Genomic DNA, 17,682 nt, shown 5'->3' on the forward strand with positions numbered 1-17,682 from the left:
TTACCTTTTCAGCCATAATGCTAAAGTACAAATAAACCGACCAGAATATAACACTGAGGGTAGGCTGCTGAAGGCCTCTGATCTTAATAATAAATAAATAGCCCCTTTACAGTTTATAGCATATATCCCCCCCAAAAATGATAACGAATAATGAAAAGAAAAAAGAAGAACATTTTCTAAAACTGTTAACGGTTTTCAAGAGCTCCCATACTTACTGAATGAATCGTACAAAAACTCGTGGGTCAACCAGACTCGCGGGTAAAAACGGTGTTATTTTAATCAGGCAGTAGGATGAGCAGCTAAGTCGTAGGGTGAGAGGACGAGCAGAGGCGAGGGGCAGAAGAAGGACAGCGGACAAAGCGCGGACTATGTTCGGGTTAATGTTTAGCCTGAGGACGGGCAGCTCATGGCCCCGCGGCAGTCACCACCTGTCCGGGCTGCGCAGTCTGCTGCTGCCGCCCCCTCCCTCCAGCAACCGCGCCTCCAAAATGGTGAGTGACAGTTAGCGTGTGTTAGCTTTCGCCTGTAAACGCATCCTTACCGTCGCACGCGAGGCTGGAAGCGACACAGGTGGGACGGTGAGACTCGAACCGGGCACCGCGCGGACCCGGGTGCTCTGAACCCGCCGCAGCGCGCGGTGACGGATGAAACACGCCAAACCCCCTTCGGAAAAACTCAAAATTAAAGGTTTCCACGTGCAGCTGTGAACTGACGCAGACATGTCGCAGATTTGATGAAGTATTCCAGTTGCATCGTGTACACTGCTCAATTCGGCGTGAATTATTTTGTAGATATAACTTTCTGAAAGTTATTAACTCGAAATGTATACAACTTGAACTAATTAATCCATTACTCTGCATTCACTAACTCCTCTTATTCATTAAGTGCTCAACTGTGATGTTATTTTGTTATAATATCTTGAATAGAGTGTGTTGTGTTGATTGTGCCGAAGTGAAGAGTTGCCTGCAACAGGTCCGTCAAGGCATACGTACATATTGTTTTGTACGGATATATAGCCAAATAGCAGGTCAACATTAAAGTGAATCAGAATGAGTAAAGGAGTTTGGTTTGGATTTTGATGAGGATTTATTGAGAGTTCACAGGAGAAGTTATAACTTGGTTATTTAGTTCATGGTGAAGCCAGCGTGACTCGTTTTTAGTGGTTTGCTGCCACCGTGTGGACGCAGTAAAAGTAACATCCAGGTAACTGCTGCAGTAATGTGTTCAAACTTTACTCTCAAGCTGTGGTATTTAAATAAATTCTCTTATACAAATGAATCTAAACCAGAAGTCTGTGTGTTTGCAATTAATACCGGTAAACGGATGCATACATTTCTAATATTTATAGACTATATGAATATTGTGAATATTGTTGATGTGTTCTCTAACATGCAACATCTATCACGGTCTGTCCGTCCTGGGAGAAAGATCCCTCCCTTGTGACTCCACCTGAGGTTTCTGCAAGTTTTTTTAAGCACCAGGGGACCGTAATGTAAATTGTTAATATGGGCTATACAAGTAAAAGGGTTGCACTGTGTGTTTGTTGTGTCTCCAGTCGTCGGACGCCCACTGGCTCTCCCCTACGGACCGGGAGGACATGGTCATGGAGCTCAGGGGCACAGGCTGGATGGTGGTGGAGGACCGAGATGCCATCTTCAAAGAGCTTCACTTTAAAACCTTTAATCAGGTGTGTATGTGGGTACATCTCTGATGATATGTCGATGCACTTCTTTTCTGATTTGTTGTAAATTAAGGTTATTTTGTCACAGCTTTTGGTTTTTGTTTTGGCTTCGATTTGTTTTTGGAATTCACAATTAGTATTGATCAGTAAGAAAGTGCACCAGTTAACAAGGTATAACTAATAACAACAGCGAAGGTCATGAATCAGATGTTAGATATATTAATGAAATCAATAATAAACCAAAATGCAGACATCCTTTATTTAAGAGAAAATTATTTCGCTTTGTTAAGTCTCACTGCAGCGCGTTTAATGGGTTGATGGGTTGATGGGTAGTTAGGGTCAAACAAGTGTTTCAAAATAGTCTAGTTAACTTGGATTTCAGGCGGAGATCACATTTGGGTCAATGTAGCCAGGTACATGGAGATTAGCTGTTGGTGATTCTGACTTTTGGTTTCTTCCAATGAACAATAAAAGTAAAAACAATATCCTTCCACAGCAGTGCGACAACAAATCATGTCCATCACTGCACATGTAAAGTTTGTGTGGGTTATATATCTTCTTAAAGAAAGAACACACACTCAGGCAACTAACATCTGCTTCAGTGTTTGAAGTGTGTTATTCCAGACGGCTGGTACAGTTTGTAGTGGTGGAAATCAGTGTGTGTCTGTGATCCGCTGTGGTCTTCAGGGGGCTGTCGTACGCTGGCTGGGGGTTTGTTTGATGGGGATCTGGACGCAGACCACCGCATGCAGGCCAGCTTGCTAAACATCGGAATAACACAAATTCATCTGTTTATACAATGATTGGTTGCAGGTGTAGCGAGTTCCTATCCGCTTTCACTTGCTCCTTTTTGATTCCATTTTTTTTGGTCCCTACCCATAAATAGAAACATTGATGAATATTGAAAAAAAAATATGTTTTTGAGAGAAGTCTCCATTGTTACTGGCTGTTGTAGTGAAAGTAAAATGGATGATCTGTGTCTAAACTAAGACAAAGCATGTTGGAAACCTCACATGAAACTCTTTTTTAATACTGAAAGTGTTGTTGCATCTTCTACATGTGACTATAATAGTCAAATAATTTTTATTTATTTTAATGTAAATAACTGGAGCTGGCATTGGCAAAGTTTTGAAAAAGTTGATAAGAAAGAAAACAATGCACCATTATGTAATATACACCTAGAAGTTTATTAACAGATTTTGTGGTCCTGATGAGATGTGAGAAAACGTGATGGAACTGTTTGAAAAAGGTCTTCAGCGCTTGTATCACATTTACTACAGTTTGATAAATGAAGAAATCACTATCCTTATAGTATTTCTGTAAAATATTCTGAGCTCAAGGTTTGTGTTTAATATTTATCTGGAGCTTTTTCTATTGTGAAAGGAACTTGTGTTGGTGTAACCCAAGTGAACAAATATCTAAGTGTGATAAGCTGAGATGCGTTTCTTCTTCTTTGGGAACATCTAACTAATGGAGCTACCTTAAGAATTCCTGGATAGCAGACGGACGGAGTTTATCAAAGCAGGACAAGTCAGATCATATCCTCTATACTGTGTCATAGATTCTGTGGCTTTGTGTGGGAGTTGAGACCAATTCTGACACTTCTATGGATGAAAGAAAATCTTGAAGAAATGTATTTTGGCACAGCGCTGATAGGCAGCTCACTACTTTGCCTCAGCAGCAACTGTACTTGAGCGACGTAAACTGCAACATCTCAAGGCCACTTAGCGGACTTCCTCTAATCCTGTCGTTAGTTGTTTTAGCCCCTAAAATAGTCTGTTTTTACACTTCCCCGTGTTTGAAGTTGTGGGGCCGAGCACTGACCTCCCCCATCTGCTTGTCCTGGCTCTAAAGCCTCTCCTCTTACTCCAACACGTCAGGCAGCATTACGCTGACACACGCCAGGCGGCCAGTTGGCAGCAATTGGGGTTTCGATCAGAATGATTTCTTTCACAAACAATCAAATTGGTTAAAATGTTTCATCTGGCTCACAAACCACTAACAACCCAATCATTCCTTCTGGTAGATGTTTTTTGTTCTTCTTCTTGCTCATTGCCACCCTCCGTTCCCCACCTCTGTCTCTCATTCCCATACTGTGCACCATGTTATTGGGAGAATGAGATCACATTGTTCTAATTTTACATGTTGGCAACTCTCTCTGTCTGTCTCTCTGTCTGTCCTTCTTTTTCACCCTCTTTTATTCTCTCTCCAGCCACCACCACCCCCCCCAAACATTTTCACAAACTTTCTCGCCGGGTTTTTCGTGGCTGTTCTTAAAAGCGCTTTTACCCGAGGGGAATGGAGATGAGGAGCGACGTGCTGGCTGATTTCCATTCACCACTTATCTGCGAGTGATGGGCTTGAGGAAACCAGATCCCTGAGAGTTTATAATGAGAATAACAAATCCCCATTCTTTGAGAGGAGACATGTCATCTTTTGATCTCTAGGGGGCGATAGAGCTGCACCCATGACTATGTAAATGCCGGGGGATGGCCTATTGAAGTGGATCTGAGGCTCTGAGCCACCTCATAGCTGCAAATGAATTTAGAAGGAACATGACAGCTTGTTTTTTTTTTTAGTTTATTTGTCTTTGATTACAGCAAGTGGAAAGTGTTATGATGCTGTTGTAACCAGCACAGTCATTTATCTGTGGTGTGTGGGTACACTGTGCGTCGTTAGTGGCAGCAGTCTGAGGAGTAAATGTGAGTTTTTTTTCCTTGTCAAGTCCAGTGTATTTAATCAGGTTTGAGTGGTGAAATCCTTTCTCTGGATTCCCTTTGGTCAGTGAGAAGACCTTCAATTATATATGGAAAAGTTTGTGTTTGTGTGTATGTGTGTGTCTTTAATACTTTAAATTCTGTTTTCGTTTTTTTAAAGTTGCAGGCACTGATATTGTTTACGCATCAACATTTATGTCACAACTGTTTACAGACGACGGTCTGCTTTATGTTTTAGTGGATGGAGTTGGAAACATTTAAGTGAAATGTGCATGCTCAACTTTTGTGGTGTGTTAGCCGAGGTTGACGATGATGACATTCCAGTGCCTTTTTCCTTTGCTGAAGGGCAGAAACCTTTCAACCAGGCAAATGATCATTGATATGTTTTATGGGTTAAACAGGAGACTCAGGATGTCCATCAATGAAGAGCTCTCCAGATAAGTGATTAGTAGACTCTAATCAGTGACAGGTGTCAAACGTGAAGATTCGATGTTTCATGTCATCTTAAATTACATATCTATACTTGAATGGTGGGTTTAGATAGTTAAAGCTGTTGCTTAAAATAAATTTGACTTCACCTTTGATTTTGGGAAATAGTGATATGTATGCTGACTTGATCAATTAATCAATGGGTCAATAAGTTTTAATCCTATTTTGAACTAATCATCCACTGAGTTCACCTCGTTAATTAATGTCAAAACTATTTGCCATGATGACAAAAAATCTATATTTGATCTGTATTGGAAATAATCCGCTCCCACTTAATTAATTGTTTAATTCATCTATATAATTGAGTTATTCAAGTATGTTGTTTACTAAACCTTCTATACTATATTATGTTATGGGTAAGGTGAGAACTTGTTTTTAAAGAGCTGCCAACCCTCAAAATGTTTTGCTAGTTGACAGTTTTGGTTTGGTAATAAACCGTTTCAGTGGCTTTTCCACCGTGACAGAAGAAAATTATAATGGAGATCCAGCGGACTGGTCATTTCCTGACAAGACAATGTTCTAAATGGTTGCAATAAAAAAAAAAAATCATGAATATTTGTCAAAGAATGTCAATTTAGGCTGATCTAACACAAGTGCTTTCACCTTATCCCTTACTGTGTGAGGCTGGTTACCCAGCTCAGTGGTGTTCAGTTATCACCCCTGTCTCCAAAGGGAACTTTCCCTGGGAACTGTAGGCGTCATGCATTCATTTTGTCTCCTGGAAATGGCTGGAGGGAAGCTGCGAGGTGTGGCGCCCGAGCGGAGTTGGTTAGATAATCTGGCTATCGGTTCTTGGGTAAGATAAGATGGCCCTGACGTCTGCTGCGCTTTTGACGAGCCCAGTGTCTTTTTAAGCCCTGGCTGGAAACCCTGCAGTTAATGACAGGGTTTGCATTAGTCAGCCTTAGCGCCATGCTTGAGCATTACATGACACTCTTTACATAAATAGGAGGTGACATGCATGAACATTTGTTACACAAGATATTAGTCACTTAAAGAGTCGTTGCAGCGTTGCGGTGCATGAATCATCTTTGTCAGGGTATCAAATTGAAGCTCTTCGCTGAGTTTCTCCACTTTACGAACGATAATTTGAGAAGATTAATACCTGACGATGATGTTTCACATGCCGAGCAGAGCCCTCGCCTCTACATGAAAGAACCTCAGCACTTGGCAGCTTCACTTCATCATTATTCGATATTCTATATTGAAGTTACATGTCAACTTAGCGGGCAGCCTTATCCGGCCAGCTGGAAGCTTGTGTTTGGGTAAGGAGAGAAATGAGACCTAAGAGGTGTGGTCGTCCTCATCATCATCATCACCAACACCACCGTGCAATTCACAGCGTTCTTGCATTTCACTGCAGAGGAGCAAAGGTTTTCCAGCGGACCGATGCTGACGCGGGTGATGATGGGGCTTGCACGGTAATCATCGGGTAGTCATGGCGGTGTGTAATGGAGGAGAGCAGCTCGTCTTCTTGTGTGTGTCGGCGCATTCTTGTGTGCAACGCCGGGGAGGTTTGCATGTGTGCATTCGTACATGCATCGGCGTGTGCACGTGTGTCTGTCAGAGGCGAGCAGAGTAGGCACAATCTGCATGCACTTAGTCCTGGCAAGGCAGAGCAGGCGTTTCTAAGCCCCCGGACCGCGCAGCAGTGGAAAACCGATCTGTAAATAACAGACATGTGTTTGAAACTGAGTCCTGTATTCCAGCCCACGGCCGCAATGGGAGAGAGAACACCACTCTGCTCCGACGTCAAATTGTCTCATCCAGTGTTGTATGACAATCATGCCGTAATAGCACCAAAATGACTCCTCAAAAGCGGGCGCATGGGGAATGGGGCATAGAGGGGGGTCTGCCTTCGGGTGTTTCTGATTATTTGAGATGGGGGGCCTGCATATTGTCATGTCAAATTATTTGACTCTGACAGCTACAGCTTGTTGAGCCAGTTGGAGAGAATTGCTGCTGGCTGGCCGGGAGGATGGCGAGTCGCCCGGCCGGCGGACATGTTGACTCGAGACGTGTGGCCCTGTGCAAAACAAACAGGGTAAACAAAGCACTCAGAGAAGGAGAGTCCTTGACCTCTGTTGACATAAGATCTCAGCTGGGAGTTGAGCATTGGTTTTATTTTCTTGTTTGGCCCAAGTGGAGGGCGCTGAGGTGACCCACAGGTGACAGACATGAGCTGCACCAGCATTGTGTCCCGCTACTCTGCTTACTGCCCCCCAGGGACCACCACCTGTGACAGGAGGCACCATTTTTCAGACCTTTTCAGTATTTCAGCCTTTTTGGACATTCAACTCCAATTCACTTGTCGAGGGAGATTACGGCTTTCTGTGCATTTTTTTCTTCTTTCGAGAAACAAGAAGTCCTTTCTCAGGGTTCATGTCGCACACAGACTGAACTTATCGTCTTCTGTTTCACATTCCCTTCTCCCCAGGAGGACTTTTCGCTCTGTGGTTCTAAGCAGGGTTGGAAAGTGTTATAACAGCAATGCAACAGAAGTTTGGATAGCGAGCACAAGCTCGGTTGGGGTTGATACACTCAATTGATTCAGAATTTAAATAAAAAACACACTTATTTGGATGCTAATACAACATTTGTTTTTGATCATCGACGAGCTTCATCGTGCCCGGAGCTGGCTTTGGAAGAAAAATATACTTCTTGAATTAAAACTGAAGTGAAGTGACCAATTATTGGTCCAGACTAGAAGTTCCTTCCTCTGCCAGGTTTTGGAAATGCATCACACAGATGTGACTGCAGATGTTTGCAGTTACAGGCCCGTCATAATATCAGGGAATCTACAACTGTGTTATTTTGATAATTTTGCTTTAGAGTGGAGTGACCCAGTTGGCAAAAGAAGGAATCCTCCCTGTATTAAAGAGGGAAGGACGTCCATTATTCACACATGGTGATCGAGTCCAGAAACCAGTGAAATGCAAAAATATTCTCTTAAATTGATGAGCCTCAATCAACATCCAACATTTGGACGGAGAATTAAAATCCTCAAAATTAAGCAAGGCAACAGTGACACATCTTCACCTTTTGCATTGAACTTATTTAAGTTTAAGAGTTATAGAGCAACAATATCATATTTTGGAGTCTAATGTTTATGAATTTATTTGTCACGTGTTGGAATCTGGTTGTTAAGATTCAAGTGGTAAATGTCACTGATACAATCGAGCTCTTTCAAGTTCCAGGATTGTTTTTTGTAATTCGGTAAATAGTTATTTGTGAAAATATTCGTTACAGCAGCCTTACTTTGAATCTAATTCTGGATTATTTTTGTGTCTCCCCCTGCAATAACTCAAATAATGGACGGTGGTGTTTATCAATGGGAAATTGGACAATGTGCATGAACCATTAAGTTTTCACACTGAATCCTTTTACCTGTCACTCAAAGTTTCTCAGCGGCAGATTAGCCCGAGCTCGACCATGAAAGAGCGAGGGAGGGAGAGAGAGGGGACATGTTCGGACAACACCTGACATGACAGGCTGCCTAACCATCTCCATTAGAGCCTATGAGAGTTGAGAAAAAGCAGACCGCCTCAGTCTCTAAATTGGTGCCAGCGGGGTCAAGTTGCAGGAATATGCCAATTACTTAAATTGATCGGGAGACGGTTTCCTTGATAACCAATTTGATCGAGCTGCCGATCGTGTTACACGAGCCGCGCTGCACGGCCAAACGGACAGGACGTCTCAGAAATTGGTTACAATGCACTAAAAAGGCTCAACGCAATTTCCTCTGTGAGAGTAATTCTATTTTGTCATGTCAGGTGGTGGACGGGGCTGCCGCCACGGCCGGTAAACAATGGCGTTTCAGTTGATTTAATTAGGCAGGGAGGAAGTATTTAGGGGCTTAATTGAGATTGCAGTGGGAAATTGCTCTGAAATAGGTCCACCAGGTTTTTTTTCTCCTCCTCACAGAGGGCATGACGAGGGATTTCACTCTTCCCTTTGTAGATAATTAAAATAACCATAATCACTCCCTGGATGGCCTGTGATTGGAGAGGGCCACATGCCCAACTTGAAATATGAAGTGTGTATGTTGTGTACGAGTGTGTGCATGCAAGATCTCTGCTCCCTGCGTGGTAATATACACATGTGCATTCAGGACTGTTTTCTACTTGTGCCTCAGATGGCAGCGTTGCTCCTTGGGCTGTGTGTGTGTGGGTCTGGTGCTGCTGGTGATGTTTAAATCTCTTTCATCTTCAGTTTACTGACTCAGACCTTGAGTACTTCAACACATTTTTTGATCCAGTTGCAATTGCAGTGGATTGAGTATTTCAAGTTTGGGGGATCCAGAGGTTGTTTCAGTAATAAAATATTTTTTCCAAAAAAATAAAAAAAAAGGTTATTGTTTTGTTGTTTTTTTTTTTTTTTGGGGGGGGGGCATTTTCCCTTCATTGACAGGGCAGTAAAGTGTGACATGGGGAGAGAGAATGGGGGAAGACACACAGCGAAGGGCCAGGTCAGAACTGACACTGCAGACGCTGCAGGACAACTCCTCTCTACTTCTATTGAAACTGTCTGTGCTACAGTTCATCCGTTTATGTTAACCCCTGTTTAGCATTTAAAGGTAATAAATACACTTTTCTTAAACGGCTAATGACAAATTATCTAATTTCCCCTAATGCAAATTAAGTACTGATTTGAACTTATAGTGGTGTTGGTGTAAGAAGAGACTTGTTTTTTGATTGACAGTCGATTGTTTCTTCCCGTCCAGGCGTTTGGCTTCATGTCTCGTGTGGCTCTGCAGGCCGAGAAGATGAACCATCACCCAGAATGGTTCAATGTATATAATAAGGTAATAACTGTTTCCTCATTATGCCTGTAGTCACACTCTGGTAATTGAGGTTTAACTCACAGTGTTGCTTGTGTGTAGTATCCATAACAGAAATCGTAGCTTGTAAAATCAAACAGTGTTATCATGTCTGAATGTTTGCGCTACGGCCATATGTACAACTCTGCGCTCAGTTTATAACAAATTACAGACACATCAAGATCAGTCAACTCTGGATAAAGTCTGATTTTTTTGTCCATGTCAAACAAACTGCACTGGTTCTAGAGAGCTCTGCACCCAGAGCCTGAAACACACAGTTCATTTGTCAGAAAAAAAGAAAACACAGTAGCTTCACACTGTAATCCCATCGTTTTTCTTGTGAAAAGCTTTGCAGATATCTGCACCAAGCCCTCCACGAAGCCCCCGCAGCCCCAACGCTCACTGACTTTCTCTGCCTTCGCAATAAAGTAATGGTTGATATGACAAACCCAGTCCCTGAAAATCTCTCAGCATTAGGCTGCAGCCACTGAGTTACTGTGTGGTGGAAGCCGGCCGCTCTGAGAGGAATGCTGCTCCTAATCCACTCTTTATTAAAGTGGCTGTAGCACAGTGCTACAGGTCTCTGGGCCCCACAGCACTTTCCACCAGACACTTACACATAAATCCCACAATGACTGAGCTTCAGCCTTGACAAAATAGATGCTGTGTACTGAGCTACTGCTAATATTCCAGTCTGCTCTGTTTTTGTGGCTGTCAATGTTAGAAAATAGTTTTTTCAGCCAAAGCTGCTCCCCATTGGCTGAGTCACATTTCTGTGGGTGGAGCCAAAAACATCCCCTCGTATGTTTCTGAATGCGTTGTGAACACAGACTTTGTAGAAAGATGGACGACACGACCCGGTGGGTGGCTGCAGCATCGGTCATAGACCCCACCTCCTTCTAGTTAGTCGATGGGACACGGACCAAGCAGAGAAGTTAAAATATACCTTTGGTTGTAATTAGTAATTTGATGCTATAACCACTGACACATGATTAGTCAAGTGTGTGTACAGACGGCACTTTGATACCGCGGCTCCGTCCCCCGATCAAGATGGTTTAGCTTAATTTCTCGATAGTGGGAGGAAGTGGAGACACGTCGTCTATCTTGTTGGAGTTGGAGGTTCACCGAATCTATCACGTATATGAATTTATCAAATATATATTCACAGTTGCCAGGTTTTAGTTCCCACACACACACCATCAATTTGAAGCATCAAACATTACAGTTGAATCGTTTGTGAAACATTTTCAACTAAAGAAGAATATTATAATCTTCAAGACTAGAAAATGACTGCAGGACTATTGTGTAGTGTTTTAGCTATTCCAATAAAACAGCAGTTTAATGTATGTCACTTTTTGGGGCTCAAGTCTCATTGTAATATTTCTCCATTTGGGGAGACGTGTGTTTTTCGCTTTCTTTCTGAAATGAAGAAAAATGTCACGTCTGTGCCTTTAAGTGCAGAGGTGGAGTCGCCTGGAGAAGCTGCACAGTACGGAGCTGTTACATAAACTGCCGTTAGTCAAGAATTACCTCCAACACCCAACTGCCCGTGAAAGTAAGCTTTTAAGTCAACAACAAAAATACGAGGCACATTTACGACCACCGGCAGAAAATATTGTCAAGCTACGCTTTCACAAGCGAGAATAAAAGCATAAAGGAGCAGCTTATTATCTCTGCCCACGAGGTTATGTTTCCTTTGCTGTCTTTCTGCGTGCCTGTTTAGTGGCAGGGAGGGGCATGACCTTTCCATTGAACTCTGGAGCGGATCTGGATAAACTGACAGATCCAGGACAAACGATTGCAAATTTACTTTAGGGTTGCAAATGACACAACCTAAAATTTCCTCTCAGTAGTATGTTACTCTTCTCTAAAACCCTCAGAAATACATATATAAAAGATTTGTCATGAAAAGGGCTGTAACTCGGCGACCTCATTCATCATTTCATGACTGAAATCTATGAGTATTCCTTTTCCCCGTCTCCCCACCCTCACAGCTCATCTGCAGTTTGGGAGCCTATGCAGCTCCTGAGCTCCACCCACAACTGTACATGATTTGGTTTTTATGTCTGTGACATTACAAAACCCTTGCTGTTTGAAACAGTTTTGTTCAGACTGGCAATTGTTATCTACAGTGTTGGAGGTGGAACCAATCAGCCATGGAGTTGACTGCTTAGTTTGTGCAAAGTTTATTTTAGCTTATAACATTCACAAGGGGGACATGTTAACATGTTTAAACAACAACAACTTGATTTTCACTTGAAGGGGACTTTCAGACTCATAGGTCTATATCAGTCTACACAACAAGTATCCAGCTTCTATTGTCCCCTTTTGTTTACCAAAAACACTTAACATGTTAAGATATTTTTTATTCAAACTATGATTACAACATTGTTTGTTTTTTCTGCTTGACCTTTTACCTGATTTTGTGATGTGAAACAATGGTGACTTGTCCTCACAGGTCCAGATTACACTGACTACGCACGACTGTGGAGGACTGTCGAAACGGGACATCAAGATGGCCAAGTTCATCGACAAGATTTCCCTTTCTATGTGATATTTTTTGTCTTTCAATCTGAAAGTTTAATTAATTTTTCAATCCCAGCTAAGAAATGTATTATCTCCTACATGTTCAGTACCCGTTCTTTTCTCAACTAGAATCTGTGAAAATAATGTTTACAGATCATTTTTTTACGTTTTCTATGACAATAAAAATTCACCGAAATCAAACTGTGTTTTCTTTTTCATTTATATGGACTTTGTAGAAAACCTGACACCATCACTACTGATTCTGGCAGATTTCCCTTCATTGTGTATGTCAGCGTGTGGTTTTCTTGTTTTCACCAGTGTTTATTTTCACACATGGAATTAGGACGTGTAATTGCTCTGCAGAAACTGTGTCCCGACGATCCAGAAGAGACTTTTCCCTGTCACTCCTCCACCAGACCACATGTTCTCCTCTGGCCCCGGAGAGTGGAGCAGAATGAAGTAGGGGTCAAAGTCAGTAGGAAGGGGATTTATTTGATTTACGGTTCGGTGGGGGATGAGTTGAATGGGGCTGCTGTGTTTTCCGGACTGGATCGCCATCAGGAGAAGATCAGTAAGAAGGAAAGGGAGAAATGGAAGCCAAGTCAGTAAGACTGTGTTCACGCTGTATGTTTCTCTCACCACCCACATTTGTGTATGGGAAATATGAAGCTTCAGCCACAGCTCACTGACGCTGTGATGATTGATCCAAAAACCAAAGCGTAAAAACTATACAAGTGCAGTATCAAACTACTCTTTAATTCTTACAATATTTTTAATGGTACATATTTTTATACATTATACATTCTTTTTATTTATATTATAAATATATTTATAATCTTGTACTAAAGGTTCTTGTCTTTTTTTGCACTTTCTTCTTAATATGTTTAATTCCCACTATTTTTTGTAATTGCTGTGTTTTCTACATGCACCACATACCAAAATCATAATTTACAAACCAAAACTATCTTTACCAAAATCCTGATCACACCCATGGGGAAAGATAAACTAAAATCTTAATAACTACCTTGGTCGGATGAATGTGTTACATGTGGTTCACTGTGTGTTTTACATGATTTCTGTAAAAGGATGTAAAACATTTAAATGTCTTGTGTTGAAAGCTAATGCGTATCAGATGACATTACTGGATCTCAGTTCACTTCAAACCCATGAAACTAAAAATACCGTTTACCCATTTCTCTTTGGCTTCAGATATAAAGGCATCTTGAGTTTCATGCTCTGTGTTTACTTAAATTAGATAATTTGTCAAATTTTCTCATTTGTTTTACAGTGAAGGACATCCAGGCCCACATACATGTCGGTCACAATAGATCACATGTCTTAAATAGGACATATATCACATTGCATAGATGATTTGCGAGCACTTGGGCCCTTGTTCCTTTATCCGAAGAATAACTTGCATCTGATATGTGTTAAATTGCACAACACTGATGTACACAGCTACTCTGAAAAAAAGACAAAACTTCACTGCTTCACTGTTTTGTGCTTTCCAGTAAATAAAAATATCAACTTTAGTGATTTTACAATTTTAATAAAACCCCTTTATTAAAAAATCACTAAGCTAAAACAGGGTGTATATTTCTGGAGATACGGCTCATTGACAACTGGACATGATTTTCATACTGCAAGGGCAGCTTCACTCTGGAATCAGAATGACATACATTACTGGGATCCGACATAACCAGAGGAAAATGTGTTTTCCTTTGGATAAAAAAAAGTAGTTCTGACAACTTGCCTTGTAAATGGAAGAAGACAGCGCAAAACTGCCATTTATCAGTAATACAGACTACAATATGTTTCTGTTCAAACAGATGAAAACCGTCAGTGATCATCCAGTAGTTACCGCCGAGCCACATGGGAAATGTACAAACAGGGTGAATTTGATCAAATAACAAATTCCATACAAATGTTTCTGCGGATGTTAAGCTCCCGGTTGCTTTTTGGCATCACACAGTGGTTACTATCAGTGGTGAGTCTGCAGCCAAACCCACATCAGACGAGCCCACATGCTAAACACCGGCCCCGGAGACTCCCAAAGCAGACTAAAGTCAAGATTGACTCTCAGTGACATCGTTATCTTTATTTGGAAGTGTCAGATTGCAACTGTCTTCCAACCATGTTCGCACATGACTACGGCGTGAAATTGCGATTCGCACACTCCAGGAGAAACATGGGCCTCAACAACACAAAGCGGCTCCATGGAAAAAGCCCAGACAGCTTCTCTCATGTTTGTGGTTTCTTCTGTCACTAAGGGAAGAAGGTCCCAATCCATCTTTCTAGTTTCACCGGTGTTGCTCTCAAGGGCACAAGACGTTATGTAGGGGAGAATTATTAATTGTCCGTGTCAATGTCCTGGAAAGAGGAATCACCACCTGCCCCTGCACTCATCTCATTTCTCTCAGATTGTCAACTGCCGTCCTCCAAGTCTCTGCTTCTTATTCCTTTTTCATTCCGTCTGTGTGTGTGTGTGTGTGTGTGTGGTTTGGCCTTGCAGAATAAGAAGGTGAAGCTGGAAACGGGTTAAGGGGCCAGAATCCAGGGAGTTCAGTAATGGGAGGACTGGCTTGGCTGCCTGCTGCTTCTGGCCATCAGCCGAGGCCAATTATCTGAAGGGGCCACATCTGGCCTGGCCTGGTCTGGCTCGGCCTTGTGTAGGAATGGCTGTCTGGTCACTTAAAAGTGCCCGCTCTCCTCCAATGACAGAGAGTGGTCTGGGAATTACTAAATAATTTCAAATCAACCGAAGTAATTGATCACCCCATGGTAACATGGTTCCACATATCCCACAAACATCTGAGCTGCTGCAGGTGAAGGTGCCGGCATGACGGCACCTTCACCAAAAAAGTGAAGCCAAAATGTTATGATTACCCCCTGGTGGTTGACTGCAGTATAGGTCATTCACCTCACCTCCTCCATGTTGCCAGATGGGACACCATCAAAACTATTGTTCTGATAAGTTTGGTTTTAATTATTTATTTGCTACTACAAAATAAGGAACATCATGATTGACAGCTGAGAATGACTCGTGATTGGTCAAGTGCCTGTAGCGGTGGGACCTCGATCATGTGACTCTATCATCTGATCACTACTACGCAGACTCCAAATGGCACAATATGACAGAGTTCATATCGGGAATATTTTGGCTTCATATTTGGACAGCTGGAGAAAGTGAAGATACATCAACTCTCTTTATATACAGTCTATAGTTTGATTTAATGTTTGAATTCTAACATTTCTTTATTAGCACTATGACGAAATGCAGCTGATCATTAGTTTTGCAGGTATTTGGTTGTAAATACCTATTTGGTTGTCGATCTTAATGATATTAATAATATGAATATTATTTCAGTTCATCCTGAGGCGGACATGAATGTCTGAACCATGCATTTTACTAAGAACAAAAAATGTCAACTATCACTGTTACAACATATGTTGTATGCTATGTCAGTATTTGTGTATGTTTTGTAATATGTTTAGTATTGTGTATTTTACTACATCACCCAGAATTCTTTACGTGAATTCTTTTGTTTTTCATCCCCGCCTCTGAAATGACACCATGTGCACCACTACCATTTAGAGGTTTTGATGAGTAAAGAAGTGAGATAACCGGCTCACTCTAAAATAAATGAAGTATGTCAAACCAGATCCCACGTACAGTGAGAATCATTCTTCCCTCAGCCACCCAAAGCCTCCCTGTAGTGACACACACAAACACACACACACACACACACAAACACATACACACACACACACACAAACACACACACACGCACACACTGCTGTGGGGTCACTGCAGCTCGATTCAGCACAGTCACTAATCCTAAAATGACATGCCATGTGTCAGCTTTGTGTTACTGCGGTACAGAGATACAATCTTGGTGGTAATTACATCATTTTCCCAGGACACATATAATTATAGTGATTTATGCTGCTGTACTCAAGACGTGCAACACTTAGGCTATTGGGAAAATGCTATTTTGATCGTGAATCAGTATTTTGTGACAAATATTCAGCTCCATTAACCAAAGTTGATATGAGAAGGATCAGGCTGACACTTTTATAAAGAATAGTATTTTGCGTACTTTTTATTTTTTTCAGATTCAAAAACTCTTCATTATAGGTTTATATTATCCATTTCATTGATTTGATTCAGAATTAAACACTTTGATAAAGAAAGTCAGTCAAACTTCAATAGGCTTAGTTACCTGATTTATATTGTTTTCTGACTTATCATTGAAATAAATAGATGGAAAAGTTTGAATCTTCTAAAACTTTTTCCTCATTGGAAATTAAATTACCTCAATATACTTTGAGCTTGGAATTCAATTTACGCTTTCAATGAGATACAAGACTTTAAGACACAGAAGTTGTATTCATCTTTATGATATCTTGTATAGTTTATAGGTTAATGCAGTTTAAATGTAATTTTTCTGACATTTCAAATGTCTGAGTTCATATTGATGGTATTTAGGAGGTTTTGAGGGCAGCTGGTCTTTAATACACCAGAAATTAAGAAAGTGGTAGATTTTAAATTCAACCCTCAAATATATATTTTATGATGGTTTTCACCATAATTTCTATTATTGTAATAATTTCCTATCTTACCATGTTTTCTACATGATACAAGCTTCTGCCTCATTTTTAGGCTGTCTTCCTAAAATGAAAAGTGTGATTCTCAGTCAGATTATTGTTACCGGCTCATGTTTTACTTCCTTATGTAGTGCCAGCTGTGTTTCTTAGTGTTTGTCTCCATTTTGTCCTGTTTTTCCTAATTTCTGTGCAACTGTTGATTTACCTCCACATTACGCTTCTCCGCTCTTAAACTGAAATTACAACATTTCACTCTTTGCCTGTTTGAACTTTGTCTTGTTCCGCAGGGTACCTGAACGCACAGGGATCGACATGGAAGCGCTATTTCACCCTCTTCTTAACAAAACTGATCTGAGGTGATTTATGGCTTTGCCTGGAAAACCCCAGCAACACTATCACCCCTCGAATAGTCTATTTAAGTGGATTAGACCAATAGTAGAGGAGCTAGTCGTAAAGCAAGACAGTTCGGCTACACATAGATATTTATAATTTATACAATCGTATTCATAATAAATCTCTGTTTCAAATGTTTATATAACCACCAGCTCAAGAGTTCATTAAATTGCTGGATTTTTAAATGGAGCTTGGTGGGGCAATGTCTGGACTAAAGTATTTTTTGCAGCATTTGCAAGAGTTTTTCTGAGGATAAAATCCGCTTGCAAGACTATCAGCTGCTCTAAGAAAATCACTAACATTGTCTGCACATGTGTGTTTCACTCGGCTATAACAGTGTGGTTAAGGAGAGGGCCATCGCCTAATTACTGTCATGAAGGTCACATGAGTTTATATGCTGCTGCCTCATTTTATTTTAACCTAGTAATCATGCTATCAGTATTATAAAC

General features: G+C 41.2%; 1 protein-coding gene across 1 annotated transcript; it reads left to right on the plus strand.

Moving 5' to 3' along the window:
* Positions 1-298: 298 nt before the first annotated feature.
* LOC133970030 (pterin-4-alpha-carbinolamine dehydratase 2-like) lies at positions 299-12,433 on the plus strand. The gene is made up of 4 exons (XM_062406820.1): positions 299-491; positions 1,556-1,687; positions 9,611-9,691; positions 12,165-12,433. Exons 1-4 carry the CDS (start codon positions 369-371, stop codon positions 12,258-12,260), a joined length of 432 nt encoding a protein of 143 aa, XP_062262804.1. The 5' UTR covers positions 299-368; the 3' UTR covers positions 12,261-12,433.
* The last annotated feature ends 5,249 nt before the right edge of the window (positions 12,434-17,682 follow it).

The sequence above is a fragment of the Platichthys flesus genome, chromosome 15, assembly GCF_949316205.1.
Source record: "Platichthys flesus chromosome 15, fPlaFle2.1, whole genome shotgun sequence".
NCBI classification, from domain to species: domain Eukaryota; kingdom Metazoa; phylum Chordata; class Actinopteri; order Pleuronectiformes; family Pleuronectidae; genus Platichthys; species Platichthys flesus.

Excerpts from the sequence above, each read along its gene's own strand:
- LOC133970030 (XM_062406820.1), top strand. The coding sequence starts at position 369 with ATGTTCGGGTTAATGTTTAGCCTGAGGACGGGCAGCTCATGGCCCCGC. Across the intron at positions 492-1,555 it reads GCAACCGCGCCTCCAAAATG|TCGTCGGACGCCCACTGGCT; the intron begins GTGAGTGACAGT and ends TTGTGTCTCCAG. Across the intron at positions 1,688-9,610 it reads ACTTTAAAACCTTTAATCAG|GCGTTTGGCTTCATGTCTCG; the intron begins GTGTGTATGTGG and ends CTTCCCGTCCAG.